The following is an 18,706-nucleotide window of genomic DNA, read 5'->3' as shown; positions in this document are numbered from 1 at the left end:
TTAGCTATTCTAATAACTAAACATACCTACACATTATGTATCCCTGTGATTTTTTCTACATGGATTGTGTTGGGCTTCCTCAAAGTATACTGGCTAGGTCACAGGACCGAATGTCACGAGAAAATCAGGGAACAGGGTGTTACCTTTGATGTTCTAACTTTGGAGGGCTCATAACATTACTTTCACTGGACTCCTAATCCTATCTGAATTATAAATAAATAACTAATTCTTGATCCTTTAATGGGAAGAAAGTTAAAGTGATTTTTTTAAACTTTTATTTAGCAAATATAAATTTTATTTAGCAAATATAAATTTCCAAAGTACAGCTTATGGATTACAATGGATTCCCCCCCCCCATAAATTCCCTCCGACCTGCAACCCTCCCATCTCCCACCCCCTCTCCCATTCCATTCACATCAAGATTCACTTTCAATTCTCTTTATATACAGAAGATCAATTTAGTATATACTAAGTAAAGATTTCAACAGTTTGTTGCACCCACACCAGAACATAAAGTGTAAAATACTGTTTGAGTACTAGTTATAGCATTAATTCACATTGGACAACACATTAAGGACAGAGATCCTACATGAGGAGTAAGTGCACAGTGACTCCTGTTGTTGACTTAACAATTGATACTCTTGTTTATGGCGTCAGTAATCTCCCTAGGCTCTTGTCATGAGTTGCCAAGGCTATGGAAGCCTTTTGAGTTCGCCAACTCAGATCTTATTTAGACAAGGCCATAGTCAAATTGGAAGTTCTCTCCTCCCTTCAGAGAAAGGTACCTATTTCTTTGATGGCCCATTCTTTCTACTGGGATCTCACTCGCAGAGATCTTTCATTTAGGTTGTTGGTCTTTTGTTGTTGTTGTTGTTGTTTGTTTGTTTGTTTTTTGCCAGAGTGTCTTGGCTTTCCATGCCTAAAATACTCTCATGGGCTTTTTAACCAGATCCGAATGCCTGAAAGGCTGATTCTGAGGCCAGATTGCTGTTTAGGACTTCTGCCATTCTGCTGTGTATCCTGCTTCCCATGTTGGATCGTTATCTCCCTTTTTTATTCTATCAGTTAGTATTAGCAGACACTAGTTTTGTTTATGTGATTCCTTTGACACTTAATCCTATCATTATGATCAGTTACTAACTGAAACTGATCACTTTGACTCGTGAGATGGCATTGGTACATGCCACCTTGATGGGATTGAATTGGAATCCCCTGGCACATTTCTAACTCTACCATTAGGGGTAAGTCCGGGAAAGCATGTGCCATTCTGTACATCTCCTCCCTCTCTTATTCCCACTCTTATATTTACAGGGATCACTTTTCAGTTAAATTTAAACACCTAAGAATAATTGTGTGTTAATTACAGAGTTCAACCAATAGTATTAAGTAGAACAAAAAAATACTAAAAGGGATAAAGTATTAAGTTGTACATCAACATTTTAAGAACATATGAATTGAAAAATATTGTTGAAACCGTTTATGGAAAATATTACCTACCATGCATCTAGTTAGGTAAATTAATGGAACTCTAGAATTATAATGGGATTCATGTATCTTTCAAAGAGCAGGGAAATCTTTACTTCATTGAACTTATCATTTTAGTTTAAATGCTATTTTAATTTTCATCTTGATAGATTTAGGAAGTGCAGGTCATGGTTGAAAACCATGCCATTTAAAGATCATTAGGAGACATACATTCTCAGAGCAGCAGAAAAATCATTTTAACTTCCTATTAGCTTATCTTACGATGAATCACAAAATGAATCAGCTTCATACTAGGAAGTCAGCATGGCTCAATAAACCAATCAATGAACTAAGGCTGGAGCATATGGTAAACACATTTTACTCCCCCCAACATATTTTAAACCTCATCAAAATAGTATAAACCAGATGCACATTCATTTTTTAATGCAACAGTGAAATCCATATAAGAAAAAAAATTTGTTAAAGTCTCTGGAAATTCTTACAATATGCATGCATGAATTTTTTTAAGATTTATTTATTTATTTATTTGAAAGTCAGAATTACACAGAGGGAGAAGGAGAGGCAGAGAGAGAGAGAGAGGTTTTTCTCTGTAGTAATTATAAGAATCAATGATTCTCTCATTTGTGTGTATGTGCCTCCATAGGAAAAGCTGAACAAATATACCTCAAAATAAGAAGTGAGTTGCATCAAAAAGTTTTTTTGATTAATTAAAATTAATCAAAATTAAAAACTTTTTTATGAAAATATTTTCCATTTATTTATTTGAAAGACACACGGAGGGGGTAGATATCTTCCATCTGTTCATTCACTCCCCAAATGTTCACAATGGCTGGGGATGGGCCTTACAGAAGTCAAGGAGCGAGGCGCTTCATTGAGGTTTCCCACATGGATGGCAGGGCTCAAGCACTTGGACCATCTTCTGCTGATTTACCAGACCATTAGCAGGGAGCCAGACTGGAAGTAGGGCAAGGACACAAAACAACCATATAGGATGCCAGTGTTTTAGGCAGTGGCTTAAACCACTGCACCACAATGCCAGCCCTACATTTCATCAATTCTTGAAGCAAAACTCATAGTCATGTTAATAATTCTAAAACCACCCATAAACTGTCCTATCAAATGTGCCAGTTTCTGGTTTAGTGTCAAGTGGTGTGTAAAAACTATAAGATTGTGCAATTATCTTCTAAGATATATTAAGCTTAAAACAGTATCCATCAGGCAATGATTTGATGGAAGGAAAAATTGATCTTTCAAGAAATAATTTAGGGGCCAGTGCTATGGGACAACTGCCAACTTTGACACCACATCCCATATTGGAGCCCCAGTTTAAGTTCCAACCACTCTGCTTTCTCTGCAACTCCTACCGATACACCTGGGAAAGCAGCAAAATACTACCCAAGTGCTTGTGGAAGACCAGCATGGAGTTCCTGGCTCCTGGCTTAGGCCTGATTCAGACCCTGCTGTTGCCTGTTGCAGCCACTTGGAGAGTGAACCAGTGAGTGGAAGATTTCTCCATCTCTCTCTCTCTCTATCTCTCTCTATCTATCTCTCTCTCTCTCTCTCTGTTAATCTGCCTTTCAAATTAATCAACTTAAAAAGAAGACTTTGTCTTCAGTGTTTGATTATCTAAACACAAAAAAGTAACTACTAGATAAGTAATATTAATTGTTTTAATTTTAAGTGAAATTAGTTGCTTTCATTAGGATTTTCTTTAATATATAGTCAAGACTATTGAAAAACTGCAATGAGTCCATATTTCTTTTTAAGAATGCGAAATGCAGCGTGTGTAGTTTGCTAAGTGCTCCCTGGTGAAGCCTTGGTCGAGGCATTCAGAAAGTCTGAGCGTGTGTAGTGGAGAAGTGATTGTGGGTGATGGATACTGTCAAGAGTTCAAGACCACTATGCAACATATTGTCAGAATCTTTTGCTAAGGAAAAATACAGTTTTAAAGTAGTTTTCCATAGAAAATATTACAGATTGTTCAGACACACGTTCCAAAGTAATAAAGTCTGATTTTTAAGACACTGAACTAAGAGGAGGAAAGAGTCCTAAAATAAGATAATCATCAACTTTTTATACTCTATTCTCTTACTTTCTACAACCATCTCTTACATAGCCAATTCATAATCATCTTTTTAAAAATTAATTAATAATTTATATTTACTGAAAGGTAAAGAGCAGAAAGAGATTTTCCACCTGCTGGTTCATTCTTCCAAATGCCTACAGCAGCAGGGCCTAGGTTGAACTCAGTCCAGGTCTCCCATGTGGTGGCAGTGATCCAAGTATTTAAGCCATTACATGATTCCTCCCAGGAATCTGGAATGAGAGCAGAGTCAGGACTTGAACCTAAGCATTGTATTATGGGAAGCTGGTGCCCCACATGGTGTCTTAACTGTTTTGCAAATTATATATATATATATAGATAGATAGATAGATAGATAGATAGATTGATTTGATAGGCAGAGTTACAGACAGAGGAAGATACAAAGAGAAAGGTCTTCCATCTACCAGTTCACTCCCCAGATGGCTGCAATGGTCGGAGCTGAGCTGATCCAAAGCCAAGAGCCAGGAACTTCTGGGTCTCCCACATGGGTGTAGGAGCCCAAGCACTTGGGCATACACTGCTGCTTTTCCAGGCCATAGCAGAGAGCTGGATCAGAAGAGGAGCAACCAGAGCATGAACTGGCACCCATATGGGATCCTGATGCTACAGGCAGTGGCCCAGCCCACCACGTTATAGTGCTGACCCCTGCAAATTTCTGACCCTAATAATCTTTTATGTCTCAATTTACTTTCTTATCAGTTAAGCCTGAATTAAGTTGTTCCCTATGTATGAATATGTTTCCTCAATATGGCATGGATTAGATTGTCATATTTTTCTGATTATTATTTTTCATTGAATTCTACATCACATGTGTTATAGCTATAATCTTAGAAAGAAAGGAGGATCCGGGAAGACCTTGCATTTGTCAGTCCACCTTGTCTCCCTCTAATCACATTGTCTAGAAAAAGTGGTGTACAATGGAAAAAACAAACAAACAAACAAAAAAAAACAAAGCACGTATCCCAATTGGAATTCTCACAACAAATGTCAGCTTAAGAAATCTAGTAAATTAGCTTTCTTTCCTTAGAACAAATCTATGTGTAGAAGCTTACTTCACCCAATTTGCCAAAAAGTATTCTTGACAGAGCTTCAGAGACAGAGAAAAAGCTCCTTGGGTGCACAAGTCAAGTTCCATATTGTGTCCAGGCCCAGCTGTGGTTATTGACCCTGCAACATGAGGCAGGGTGTTCTCAATTTTTTGTTTCTGCTTTGTTTTGTTTTAAGTAGGAACACGGTAAGTATGTACCATAAAGTGTGCACACTTTAGTCAATTTTTAAGAAGATTTTATTTATTTATTTGAGAAAGGTTACAGAGAGACATAGAAAAAGATCTTCCATCTGCTGGTTCACTTGTGACTGGAGTTGGGCCGATGCCAGGAACTTCCTCTGGGTCTCCCACGCTGGTGCAGGGACACAAGCACTTGGGCCATTTTCCACTGCTTTCCCAGGTCATAGCAGAGAGCTGGGTCTAAAGAGGAGCAGGCAGAACAGGAACTGGCACTGATATGGGATGCCAGCACCATAGGCAGACGCTTAGCCTACTATGCCACAGCACTGGCCCCCTCATTTCAGTCAACTTTGAACCCCAAAAGTGTTCTTGAATTTCTCTCCAGGTATTCCCAATTTCCTCTGCAAATCATGTCTCTACCCTCTTCCCTTTGCTCTGTGTCTAAGAAAAGTGACCTGTCTGAGCTAGATCAATGACTGCCTTCCTTTCCACCATGGAGAGCAGAAGCAGAACAGAGAGAGGAAGGGGCAAAGAGGGTTTGGAAGAGCAAGAGAGCAGTGATGGCACTGTGGTGTTTGTTCCACAGCTTGCCTCCAGCAGGGCGGCCCCACACTGCCTGCAGCTGTATCTCCTTTGGCTGATGAAGAACACAGTTGCTGTCAGGGGTCCTTTTGCCATTTTTTCATAGTTTCCTGGGACTTCTTCCTCCTTGCTCACCCTTTATTCCCATCTCCTTTTGTGATCACTTGCAGGATTCTGAAAGATCCTTGGAGGGCTTTTCTAACCCTTTGTTGTGTTTTGTATATACCATTGTTCTTCCTCTAGACTTGTGACTGAAAGACAGTTAAGAACACCTTGGAGTGGGAGACCTTCCTTTCCCAACCTTGAGAAGACAGAGTCAGGGAAGACAGGAGGGACCATGCGCGCAGTATAAATGGCTGAATACTTTTATCGTAAGCCTTAAATCCTGGGGTGTATGTAGAAAACCTAGATTTTATAAGCAAAGCTTGAAGGTGGCATTTTGTAATGTTGTATAGCTCACCCAAGCTCTCTGGCTCACTCTTTTCTTTTTCATCAAATGAAGTGCTTAATATCAGCCCCCTCCCTTATAGTCCATATGCTTTGTTAATGCACCAGAGATCATTAATATAAAATGTTCGTAAAGGAAAATAATAGACATTATTTATTAAATACTAATGAAAGTTTCAAATTTTATTATGATAGTGATCTTTTAAATAAAGAAGTCAGAAATAGACAATTTAGCACAATGATTTGAAAGGTAAACATTAATTGAAAATTAAACTTCAAGTCTTACTGTGAATATATGAAAAGTGTAGTAGAGACTTCAATCAATATTCAGATACATGACATAAGGTATGCATAGACTATATTGTCACTAAGATTTCATATTCTACAGAATTATTTTAAAGAAGACCTATTTTATTTATTAAGCATGCAGTGTTTAACAAAATACTCTTTGTTTCTACTTGAAATGCAAATTTTAATAATTGAAATGCACATACTGAAGTACAGAGTAAAGGACATGAGTAATGTGCAAGGTGAATTAAACATTTATTCCGATGAAATTATTCATAAAGTACTGCTTAGATTTTAGTGCTGTGAAAAATGTTGTTAAAAGCAAGATTCTATATTGACACAGTTTTAATGAGGAAACATATTTCTTTATGTCTCAAGGGAAAAGTTATTAAAATTACTTTAATATTTGCATTTACCACTTCAGTATTATTTAAAACACCCTGTGTCAATTTTAGTGGTGACAGCAACTTCTCTGTAGATTAACCTACTTTATCCACTTCAAATAACATTGAAATAATTATGAAGATGCATGTATTTTCATTAATTAAACAGACTCAAAATATTTTTTTTACAGATTTAAAATAAGAGGCATAGTTTTAATTAGTTTCTCTTTGGAAAAAGTTAAGATTATGAAGTACAATGCAGAGAAATGAACATCACCTGCACAAAAAATCTTTCTCAATTAGAATATCAGTCTATTTAAAGTAACTTTTTAAAATTAAGCAAAAGCTTTTTTAAAATGTGATTTTTAATTAGCAGAGTTAATTTATTCTGAAACATGAGTTGTCCAACTGTTTTCTGTAAAATGTCAGGCAGTAAGTTTCTAGGGCTTCCAGGCCACTTAGTTTCTGTTGCAGCTACTCAACTCTCTTTAAATCAAAAAGCAGACATGGACAACACAAACAAATGCATATGGCTTTGCCCTTAGGAACTACTGCTTTTGTCATAATTTTTCAACCCCTCCTGACAAGAATCACTAGGATTCTTATATACTGGAGAAGCAAATGACTCCTTCAGTCTACTAGGGCCACCTGTATCACTCCCTCCATTCAGAGATTCCTTTTGATAAAAGACAAGCGAGGATACATTGGGCTGGGGGTCACAGACAAGAGGCTGAGTTCCACTTTCAAGATTGCTTCCTCATTCCATTGCACATAATTTGCTTTAAAACCTCTCACTGTCTTTGGCCCCATTACACACTAGCTGCCTTAATATATAGCATCATATTGTGATGGCAGAGAAGGAGAAAGAGTGAGTGAGGAAAATACCTTGTTTTCTGATTTTGGTAACTATTTCCTCAAGTGAAAGAAGATGTTTTCATAACATGAAATATTTGGAATGGTCTGGGTATCAACTCTGACCATTAAATATTGATTTCAACTGCAGATGAATATCTAGCATTTCTGATTGGCATGGAATCTCTAATCGTTACGAAATCGGACATGACCCCCTAAAATTTATACCAAAATTTGGCCCCTTAAAGTTCCCCAGAATTGCTATCTGGGATGCCACATGTGCTATTGGAATCTGGGGTGCCATATGATTTCACCATATGCTTACTAATAAATCCCCGATGTTAGTAAGCCTAAGAGGGTTCTTGCCTAATATTTAGAGAAGAATTCTAAACACCAGCACAGATAAATGAGGCAGCATGGTATGTTTTAGGTTTTTATTTAGTGCGAGAGGTAGCTAGCAAAGTGAGGACTTTAGTTCAGGTTGGAGAGAGGGGAAAGTCTGGAAACTAGGGTAGCGTCCATACCAAACAGAGAGCAGGCCAAAAGCCATGTGCAGCACGCACCTTGAGCTGCTATCCACCGCTTATCACCAGCAGCAAAGCAGAGGCAGAGAGCGTTTTGCGATACTCCCTGCCTTTTTATATATTTTCCACAGGGGAGTGGCTTGTGGGCAGGTGGGCGCTCAGGTATGGTCAGGTAGAGCCTGATGTCACATGGGGGCATGATGAGGGTATCAGGTAGAGTGTAAGGTCACACAGGGGCATGGCGAAGGAATAGTCTCCCAGCTCACAAATCTAATCAATTTTTGCCTGTATGCCTGCCTACTTCATTCCCCACTCAGAGACTCCAGACCTTAATTTTAAGGGGATGTTGATGGGTGTCAAGTCACCATCTTCTTTAGCTGCTTCCTGCTTATTAGGGGCACAGACCCTGCCTGTTCTCGGTCTGGATGTCTCCGCCTATTTCATCTAATGAGTTCGCTTCACGAGCTGGGGTTCTTTCAGTCACCGCCATCCTCCGTGTCCCCTGCATGGTCATCATTATTCTCAGAAGCTGCTGGGTTCTGAAACATAAAAGTTTGTCAATCACCATGAGCAAGATTGGGATAGCCCCAAGTACAACTGGTGTGCCCCTTAAAATAGAAAAAAACAACAACAACAACAACATGTCTAGTCATCTCCCAGACAGTAGGTGGTGGGAGATTACCCCTACGCAGACTATAAAACCATTTAGCTTGAGCATAGAGGGCTTTGATGTCCTCTTCTGTGAACATACTATTATTTGAGTAAAGGTGACAGATCCCGCTGAGCACTGCACACATGCCCCCTTGTTCTATTAACATGAACTCTAAGGCCTATCTATTGTCCATAATTACCCTGGACAGGGAGTCTACTGAAATCAGAGCCTGCTGCAGAAGCTGTCTTGAAGTGTAGGCCAGATTACCCATAGCTAAGGTCAGATTCTTAAAGTCAGTTTTGTAAAACTTCTCTGGGCTGTCACTCTTTTGTCGGGGCCAGTGGCCCTGGCCCGACATGAGATGCAGCAGGCTGAGGCTGTCCCTTATCTAATCCTGTTTCCAAGACTTTTCGTCCCATATTCCTGCAGGCAGGATGTGACTTCTGATGAAGGTTTATGATGTTCTTTGCTCTATCTGCAGAGCTTGTACCCTGATCATTGCTACTTTGTAAACTTGCTCTATTCCTGTGCTATGCATGATTGCACACAATGAATGTTTTCTGTATGGGGTTTGGGGTATATAACCGTGTCTTTCTGTGTGCTCGGGGCTGGAGGCTGAAGAGTTTCTTCAGGGAGACTGCCTTCAGTCCCTCTCGCCGGGCCCCCTACTTTGGCCTGGAACGCGATGAGGCAATAAACGTGGTGATGAATTGACTGAGTGCTGCGTGTTTCCATGTGGTTTGTCGGGTGGCCTCCGACACTCTTTATTGCTGAGGAACCCACCAAGGGGTCCTTCTGCCAATAATAGCACCCAGAAAGGACCAAGAGAGGTATTTACATCAGGTGGACACTGAATTGCAGCATTTTGACATGGCTAGGACAAGAGTTCTACTTACCTTTCTGCCTTTTGAAGAGGTATTTTAGATCTTCAATTGGCTCACAGGAATAAGCCGATGTATCTGTTGGATCCACCTGTGGAGACTCAAGTGGTAGAGGTTTAATCCTTGACAAATGTACCCAGCTTGGAACTCCCTGTCATTTTACTGACATAGGAGTGCTCAGCAGTACTCGGTAGGGCCCCTTCCACTGGGGCTGTAACTGGTCTGAGGGAGACCTTTCCTTCCAGGTCTTTAATAAGACCAAGTCCCCTGGGGAGACAGGCTGCTCATGAGCCTCAGGGTCTGGCCCCAGAAGGACCTTGTTGCCATACTTTGCCAGAGCCTTTTGTATCTGGCCTAAGTTGATAATGTACTTTATTTGATCTTGCACCTCTGAATCAAAGAGGATGTCAGAGGTGAGAAAAGGTCTTCCATAGAGCATCTCATAGGGCCTAAGCTTTAGGGCTATTCTCATCCTGAGAAGGGCAATTGGCAACAGTTTGAGCCACGGTTCTGAGGTTTCCTGGCAAAGTTTGGCGAGAATCCTTTTAGGCTAATCAATACAGTCATTGTTTTGGCAGTGAAAGATCATGCATAAATAGTAGTGATCTCTTTTCCTAACCTTTCACAGTTTCATTCACTTTAAAATCTCCCTCTACATAGAGAAGAAACTGATAAATTAATTTTTAATCCCCAAACTTAAATATTATAAATTGGAAACATCATTGCCAAAGTCATGATCCTATACACTAAAATAAAATGAGTTACCTATAAAAAAAGTAACAAAAACATACATTTTAAGAGAATGTAACCTTTATTTTGTAACATGTTATTCATTTACTTTGTACTCAGGATAATAACAGTACAGAATACTTTGAAAATTGAGATACTTTTGCCACACATTTACAAATGTTTCTCAAGATGATGAATCAGAAACATAACAAGAGACATTATAATCACAAGCCATAAAACTTTATTAAACAAAGTGATTACATAAACTAAATGGGTGCAAATAAGTGCCATAACAGTGATTTATGGAGACCCAAACTATTTCCATTTAGGTAAACCATGTCTTAAGTCTGCTAATTATATCTTTCTGCTTTACTACATACCAGATATTACAGTCTTTATGATCAAATATTAACTTCCTTATTAATCTGGTCCCACAGTGCCTATTTATATTCAAAATTCTACTCTCTTCTTCCTTTTCAATAAATATATATACATATGCTTGTTTCTGTGTTAGAAAGATAGCAGAGGAAGGTCTTTCAATGAGGAACAAATTTTTGGAAAAGAATTATAAGATCACATTATGAACATCACTTTGGGGGGTTATTCCAAATAATAAGGCAAAAGTATAGATCAATAGAGAAAATAAACATTTGATTAAAATTCAGTGTCAAGCAAGATTACAAAATATCCAGAATTGTCTGGTAGTATTTTAGGGTCTATTCACACACAGACAGGTCTTATTCAATATAGTTCCCATTCCACTGACTGACACCAATGACACCACTCAGTTAGTGCTGCTTGTGGATCACAGCTGAATACCTGCCCCTTTTCTTTCTTGTTCAGGTCTGCCTTTCCTCCCGCTTCACTGCAGACTTGGGTCATCAGAGTAATGATCTTCAGCCACCTAGCCTCCTGTTTATAGCAGCTTCCCAGCTAGCTTTGCTTACTCCAGAGATCACACACAAAAGAGAGGAAACTTCTGCAATTTTAATAATGGCTCTTTTGTCCTCAAGTGTGTCTGTGAAGTCTTCAGGAGTTCCTGATACCACCCAGTCCTCTGAAATTCATGTTCTTGCCACTCTATCAAAGGGCTCTGTCTGTCTTTCTAGGTTCACCTCTCATTGTCTCTACATGAATCTTAACCTCCAGTTGAAACAGAACACAGGCTTTCTTTTCTTTAAGCAGGCTGTTGACTCCCCATCCTGGAAATGTTTATCTTTTCACTCAACTTCAATGAATTAAACTATCAAGCTCCCACCTGTAAGGAAACCTTCCTGGAGTCATCCTCTTCACTTAATTGTAAAGCCAATCCTATTCATCTCTATTACTATATTATATGTTCCTTGAGAGTTCATCTTTATAGACTATTGTATTTAGAACAGAACTGTCTACATAGAAAGTATATGTAATTATTTGAATTAGGTCACTCCACTTCTAAAATGCAAACATAAAATTTACTTTTTGGGCTGTCTTTGATAAAGACTTTATAATTGGTTTGGAACTTTACAGAGGCCTGTTAAAGGTCTCTAGAGCAGTAAAACAAACAAAACAAAAACAAAAGATGACAAATAGGAAAGTAATACAAAGTATATCTGATCTCTATATTTGCATGGAGTTAGAGAAAACTAACAAGCTGGACAAAATTTCATGATGGCAAAGAATAGCTTGGTTAGCAACTATTTAAAAAATGTTTCTAGTGGGCTAGATTTTAATCACTGAGTATCTGTTGTGTCAGTTCTACTCCAGTGTTAAAACAGATGAAATAAATGCAAATGTGCTATCTCTCTAGAGGAAATTTTGTGGGCACGAAAAATAGGCGCTGGTATACAACTTTGATAATTTGATGTATTTTTTTAAAGATTGTGTGTGTTCAACTTCTGATTGTTAATTTCAATGTCAGTCAAACAAATCTTAGGACTAAAGTTCTATTTTTGTATAATCAAACTACAAGATGCATTTTGTCACAATATATAGACTCAAAATACAATTTCACGTTTACAAATATGATCACCTTATTCCGATAGGGTCATAGTCAAAGTGGAAGTTCTCTCCTCCCTTCGGAGAAAGGAATAAGATAAAAGTCAGCGAACTCTAAAGGCTTCCATAGCCCTGGCAACTCATGACTAGAGCCTAGGGAGATTACTGACGCCATGAACAGGAGTGTCAAATTGTTAAGTCAGCAACAGGAGTCACTGTGTACTTACACCCCATGTGGGATCTGTCCTTAATGTGTTGTCTAATGTGAAGTGATGCTATAACTAGTACTGAAACAGTATTTTTATACTTTGTGTTTCTGTGTGGGTACAAACTGATGAGATCTTTACTAATTATATACTGAATTGATCTTCTGTATATAAAGAGAATTGGAAATGAAAAAAAACAACCTGGTGTTAAATTGGAAATGGCATAGAAAATTAATTAATTTTAAAAAATATTATGTAGGATCTCTGTCTTTAATGTGCTGTACATTGTTATTTAATGCTATAATTAGTACTCCAATGGTAGTTTTTTCACTTTATGTTGCTATATGGGCAAACTGTTGAAATCTTTACCTAATATATACTAAACGTATCTTCTGTATATAAAGAGAATTGAAAATGAATCTTTATGTGAATGGAAGGGGAAAGGGAGTGGGAAAAGGGAGGGTCGCGGGCGGGAGGGAAGTTATGGGAGGGGGGAAGCCATTGTAACCCATAAGCTGTACTTTGGAAATTTATACTCATTAAATAAAATTTAATTAAAAAAAACAAATATGATCACCTTAAGATGACAGTGCTATAAGCCATTCTTTTTGATGCTGAGTTATTGGTAAGAAAGAGACCCTCAATTTTGTGCTTTAGGAAAAATAAAGTCTATTTTATGGCTATACGTTGATGTCAGACAAAGGGAACACACTGAAGAAAGAAAAAGAAACCCTGATATAGTCCTCGATATTTATATACATAAACTGTGTGGACCTAAAATTGACCTGTTTTAAAAACTCCTAAATGACATTTGTTTTTAACCTAAAGTAAAATGTATCAATTTGTTGAACCCTATTTATATCAAAACTTTGTATTTGGTTACATTTCCTGGGGGGATCTTTCCATTCCTATACTGAATTTCAGATAATTGTAAGTACCTTCTTTTTAAACACAATATTTAGCATTATAAGAATCTTCAATAAGTCAAATATTGTCCATAAAATTCGAGAATAAGTAAAATACTACCATGTCATTGCTAATCCAAAAGAATAAAATCATGTCCATGACATGACATTTCACATTCTCAGAACTTCTACATCCTGGCCATATATTTAGGGGATGGATGTATAAGAATGTAACATTTTTGCAAATGATGCTAAATTCTTATGCTTCAGTTAGCCTTCCTAGCCTTTATACCCATCTTTTTTGTGTTAAAAACATTTAAAACACCAAGGAAACAGAAGCCTCAGTGAATCCAATAAATTAAGAAATAACTGAGTTGGAATAAAAGGAGGGTTAAAAAACCTTCTTCAAGATGGCAAAACTAATATTTGAATGAAGAAGCAAACAGTAATTGGACTGCAACCCCTTTGACAATAAATTTTATTTGATTTGTTTAAAAAAGGTCAATGCATTTTTATCATTTCATTATTATTTTTAGAAACAAAATTTGTACACTTCCCTTTCTGATCTGTATACTGAAGTGTTCAAAACATCCTTGGTTTTGATGACAAAATGTTGCCTTTATGATATTTACAAAGAATATATGTATCAATATATAGAAAATCATCTTTCATATTTTTATCAGCTTTGTTGCCACTCATAAACGTTGTCAACACTCAAAAGTCAAGTTAACTAATGAAACACTAGTGAGAAAAAGTCAAGACTATTTAAAGCATCTCCCAGTATTTTAGAATATAGTCATGTATGGAACCAATTGAAAGAGCCCCAACCTCAAAACTGCCCTGTGACAACGAGCAAGTTATAGCTTAAAACACAAAAATAACTGTAATACATTTTATTGAAGTATTTTATTCTTCATAGGTATTTCGTTTTCCATTAATATCTATATGCATGTTCATCATGTGAGTATCCATTGATACTCCATGTATAAAAATCAATTCATGAATAATCTTTAAGTGCCTATATACATAACCAAAGTTTAATTTGACTCTCCATCCAAAAGACATTTTGGTGGATATGGGCACTATTATTCAATTCCTACTTATTTTTTTAAGTTTTATAAAAAGTGAAAAATTCATATTTAGCTAGGAACGTATAATGAAACATATTTATAACATACAGAAAAAAAAAACCCTTTCACATCCCCCAAATATCAGAATAACCATTCTAAATCCTCAGTTTGATGTTCACTAATCATGTGGGATATCACATTAAAAACTGGAATGTCAAATGCATAGGTCTCCTGAAACCTTAAGATTAATCATAAATCCCTGATCATAATTGCTCTTGGCTGTGGAAGCATTTTTTAAAGGTTATCTATAGATAACATTTTTAGTGCTTCTCCACAATATTGATGGTGAATGACTGTGGAGTTCTTATGAACATGAGATAGATCAAATAACTTACAGAAATGTGATGGCTGGAGCCTAAATTTAAATCTCCTTCTAACAAAACAGACATTTTAGAAACTCAAAGTATTAACTGATAAACTGTACCCATAGTGAGACTTGATCTCTACTTTATTTGTTCCTGTCTAGGAATTTGGAGAACTCTCCTTTCCCAATCCCAACAAGCAAAGATGACTCTGATAAAAAATTACTGTAATCATGATTTTGGGGACTGTTCCAAATTTTCTAGAAAAGAAAATATCATAAAAATTTAAAACACTGTTTTACACCTGTCTTAAACCAGCACTTAGAAGTCGGAAGAGAAGAATGTAACACCGAACTAAAATTGTTTCCTAAATATTTTTGGCCTGAAAAATGCTAATAGTAAATATTTAAGTCCATATGCTCAATAAGAATTGCTACTGAATTTACCACATAATTCTTTAACCATAGTGAGTAAATAAAAAGACTGTTTCTTTATGTTTTTGCTAAGGGCTGTAACAATCTTGTGGAGCATAAAGAGAAATTGATAATTTCCCTCCACATTTAATCTCAGAGTTGGTAGACTGCAATATTTACACATTAACCTCTTTATCCTTCATAAATGCTAAGAGATACAGAATAAAATGGTCAAACGTAAGATTTTCCTGATTTTTTTCATTTTGCATTGAAAAGAAATGACTTGATTAGTTTCTGTGTAAGTTTGAAAAAAACCATAAGACTAGATGTATCTAGAGATATGTCTAATTGGATATCAGGAAATGGACCAAAGTAGAAGATAAAACTTGGCTATTTCATTTGTCTTTTATAATTCTTAAAAGGCTTGATGTGATTATTCCACATTGTATTCAGAAAACATAATATTACTTTGTACTCCATAAGTTAACATGATTATAAATTACAAAAAAAAAAAACAACACTAAATTCAGAACTTAAAAATAATTTCTCACGGGAAGAAATCATCTTTGAAATAAATCCAAGGAAATCACAGCTTTAAGTTTTTAACTAACCATGTTCCAAACAGTAGAAAAAATAAAAAGCCAGAAAAATCAAATTAGCAATCATTTCTAAGACAAAAATTATCATGTAAATATTAGGCATTAGTTTCCCTTTAAAAACAGTACCAAATCATATTTAAATGAAAATCATATTAAAACCATCTCATCATTAAAATATGAATGAAAAAACTTATAAATTCAAAAACCCTAATAAGAAATAAGTAAAATAAGGAAAAATTAAGATTATGGTAATATATAGTAGTATTTTAATGTAAAGAATTGTACAACTGATCTGATTCACATAATTTTAATTCATCTAAAAGCTACTATTTTAATTGCCAATTAACACTGTAAAACAGTTACAATAATACTCAAACTTTTCCCAATGGTTTCCCTATATTTTAAATTTAAATTTCCTTTCGCTGAAGTTCTACAGATTATAACAGATTTTATTCAGACTTATGATTTTGCCTATTAAGTGGAACTCATAAGTAAAGATAACCAACCCAATAAACCAGATTGAACAGGGCGAAAGCTGTTGGAAAAAATATTCGCGAATAGGAGTCAATTTTGGCAATTCGTATGTGTATTCTGCCTTCCCGCCACGACCCTGTTCTGCAGTCTTCGAAGCAGCAGAAGAAGCTGGCACAATCTTTGCCCTCCAAACACTGATATCCGTACTCATCCTCTCCTTGAGGCAGAGAAATACTGCTCATTGGAATCAGAGTGGATCCAGGGTGGAGACCAGAGGACATCTGAGCAAAATAATGAGAGGTTTAGAACTTACATAGTTTCCATAAAGATCAGTTTTCCTCTTCAAGGCAAACTCTAAGAAACTATTAAGTAATAAACATAATATTGATTTCCAAAAATCAAGTATTTTCAATTCTAACATGTTTTTAGATCATAATTTACTTTGTAACACATAACACATTTTTTGTACCAAAGATGATGTAGAAAATAAATGTTTCTGAAAAATAAAACATACTTTATACCTTTAGAAAGCTGGCCCATCAAAATTTTGTCAGCCATGATCTAGCCCTAAAATGGAAATAAATTTTATCTGCAGAGTCTTTAGAAAGTTCATGGGAAATGTGGATTTTGAAGAAACCATCACAAGTATCAAAAATTTTGGCAAAAAATAGCTTATCTTTAATTCCATTTCCCATAAACCTTTTGAAGTACTCTTACATTCCTATGATACTTAACATGAAAACATTTACAATATTATAAATACATTCATTTGTTGTAATACATTTGTTGTAAATTTGTTGTAAATACATTCACTATGTTATATTATTTATGTGTCTTGGTAGTAATAAGAATATATAGAGGGGGCCAGCGCTGTGACGCAGTAAGTTAATCCTCCACCTGAGGAGCTGGTATCCCATGTGGGCTCCGGTTCGAATCTCAGCTGCTCCACTTCCAATCCAGCTCTTTGCTATGGAATGGGAAAGTAGTAGAAGATGGCCAAAGTCCTTGGGCCCCGACACCCACATGGGAGACCAGGAAGAAACTCCTGGCTCCTGGCTTCAGATTGACACAGCTCCAGCCGGTATGGCCATTTGGGGACTGAACCAACAGAAGGAAGACCTTTCTCTCTGGTTCTCGCACTCACTGTCTATAACTCTAACTCTCAAATAAAATGAATAAAATATTTAAAAAAATTAGAAAAGAAGACACTTTTTTTTTTTGGACAGGCAGAGTGGACAGTGAGAGAGAGAGACAGAGAGAAAGGTCTTCCTTTGCCGTTGGTTCACCCTCCAATGGTCGCCGCGGCTGGCGCACTGTGGCCGGCACACCGCGCTGATCCCACGGCAGGAGCCAGGTGCTTCTCCTGGTCTCCCATGGGGTGCACGGCCCAAGCAGTTGGGCCATCCTCCACTGCACTCCCTGGCCTCAGCAGAGAGCTGGCCTGGAAGAGGGGCAACCGGGATAGGATCGGTGCCCCGACCGGGACTAGAACCCGGTGTGCCGGCGCCACAAGGCAGAGGATTAGCCTATTGAGCCGTGGCACTGGCCGAAAAGAAGACACTTTGATAATGCAAAGTTTGAGATACTGTGAGTAGACAAGAACAACATGGTGTCTCGAGTAGTGGATAAGTGAAAGGCATCATATTTGAGAGACAGGCTATATAGGAGTTATAGCCTCATATTTGAGAACAACTGGTGTTCAAAATTATGCTCATCCTACTGACTTAACTCTTCTCAGATATGGATTAAAATTAGCACCTTTTTCTGTGGCAATTATGATAAGTAAATTTTATAACAATATAAAATGATAGTGTCCCATACTGCATGGTAATAACAAGTTAATATTATCAAGATTATTTGGGACACATATTAAATTAACTTTTTGTGATGCCAGGTTCTGCATAATACTTAAATAACAGAATTTTTGAAAGTATTATAAATCATTCCAGGTTAGCATACTATAGAACATTAAAGCAAGCACTTCAGAGTCAGACAAGCTTGGGGTGTATTTGTAGCTTTGCCCAGAAAAGTTTCCAGCTTGAACAGGAAATATGACTGCTCTTTTGCCTTTGTGTCTTCTGATTACACAAATCACAATAACAGCACTGTAGATTCATTCAATGACTAAACTAGATGATGCACATAGTGCACTAAGTAAAATATTTGACAAACATTACATATTCACCTGCCAATGGGCAATATTTATTATCACTGCTATTGTTATTGTCACCATTACTGATGAGTTCTGACTAGGATCTATCTCAACTAATTATAAAAGACATGCTAAAACGAAGAGTCCATCAAACTAAACAGTAACCGCATACAAGCATCTGGATCTCATCAAACTGCTGCCAAAAATTAATGAATCTAAGGGCCGGCATCGCTGCACAGCAGGTTAAGCCACTGTCTGCTGCACTAGTATCCCATACGGGCACAGGTTTGTGTCCCGGATGCTCCACTTCCAATCCAGGTCCCTGTTAATGAGCTTGGGAAAGTAGCAGAGGATGGCCCAAGTTATTGGGCCTCTGCTACCCATGTGAGAAAC

General features: G+C 37.1%; 1 protein-coding gene across 2 annotated transcripts in view; it reads right to left on the bottom strand.

The window, feature by feature from the left end:
* Positions 1-16,172: 16,172 nt before the first annotated feature.
* The window catches only part of GABRG1 (gamma-aminobutyric acid type A receptor subunit gamma1), a 79,557-nt gene continuing 77,023 nt past the window's right edge, over positions 16,173-18,706 (bottom strand). For both annotated transcript variants that reach the window (XM_062213024.1, XM_062213025.1), the window contains exon 9: positions 16,173-16,442. In XM_062213024.1, coding sequence (XP_062069008.1) covers positions 16,173-16,442 — 270 coding nt within the window. The remainder of the gene's footprint in view (positions 16,443-18,706) is intronic.

Source organism: Lepus europaeus, chromosome 16 (genome assembly GCF_033115175.1).
Source record: "Lepus europaeus isolate LE1 chromosome 16, mLepTim1.pri, whole genome shotgun sequence".
NCBI lineage: Eukaryota > Metazoa > Chordata > Mammalia > Lagomorpha > Leporidae > Lepus > Lepus europaeus.
This window is presented reverse-complemented; position numbering and strand designations above follow the sequence as displayed.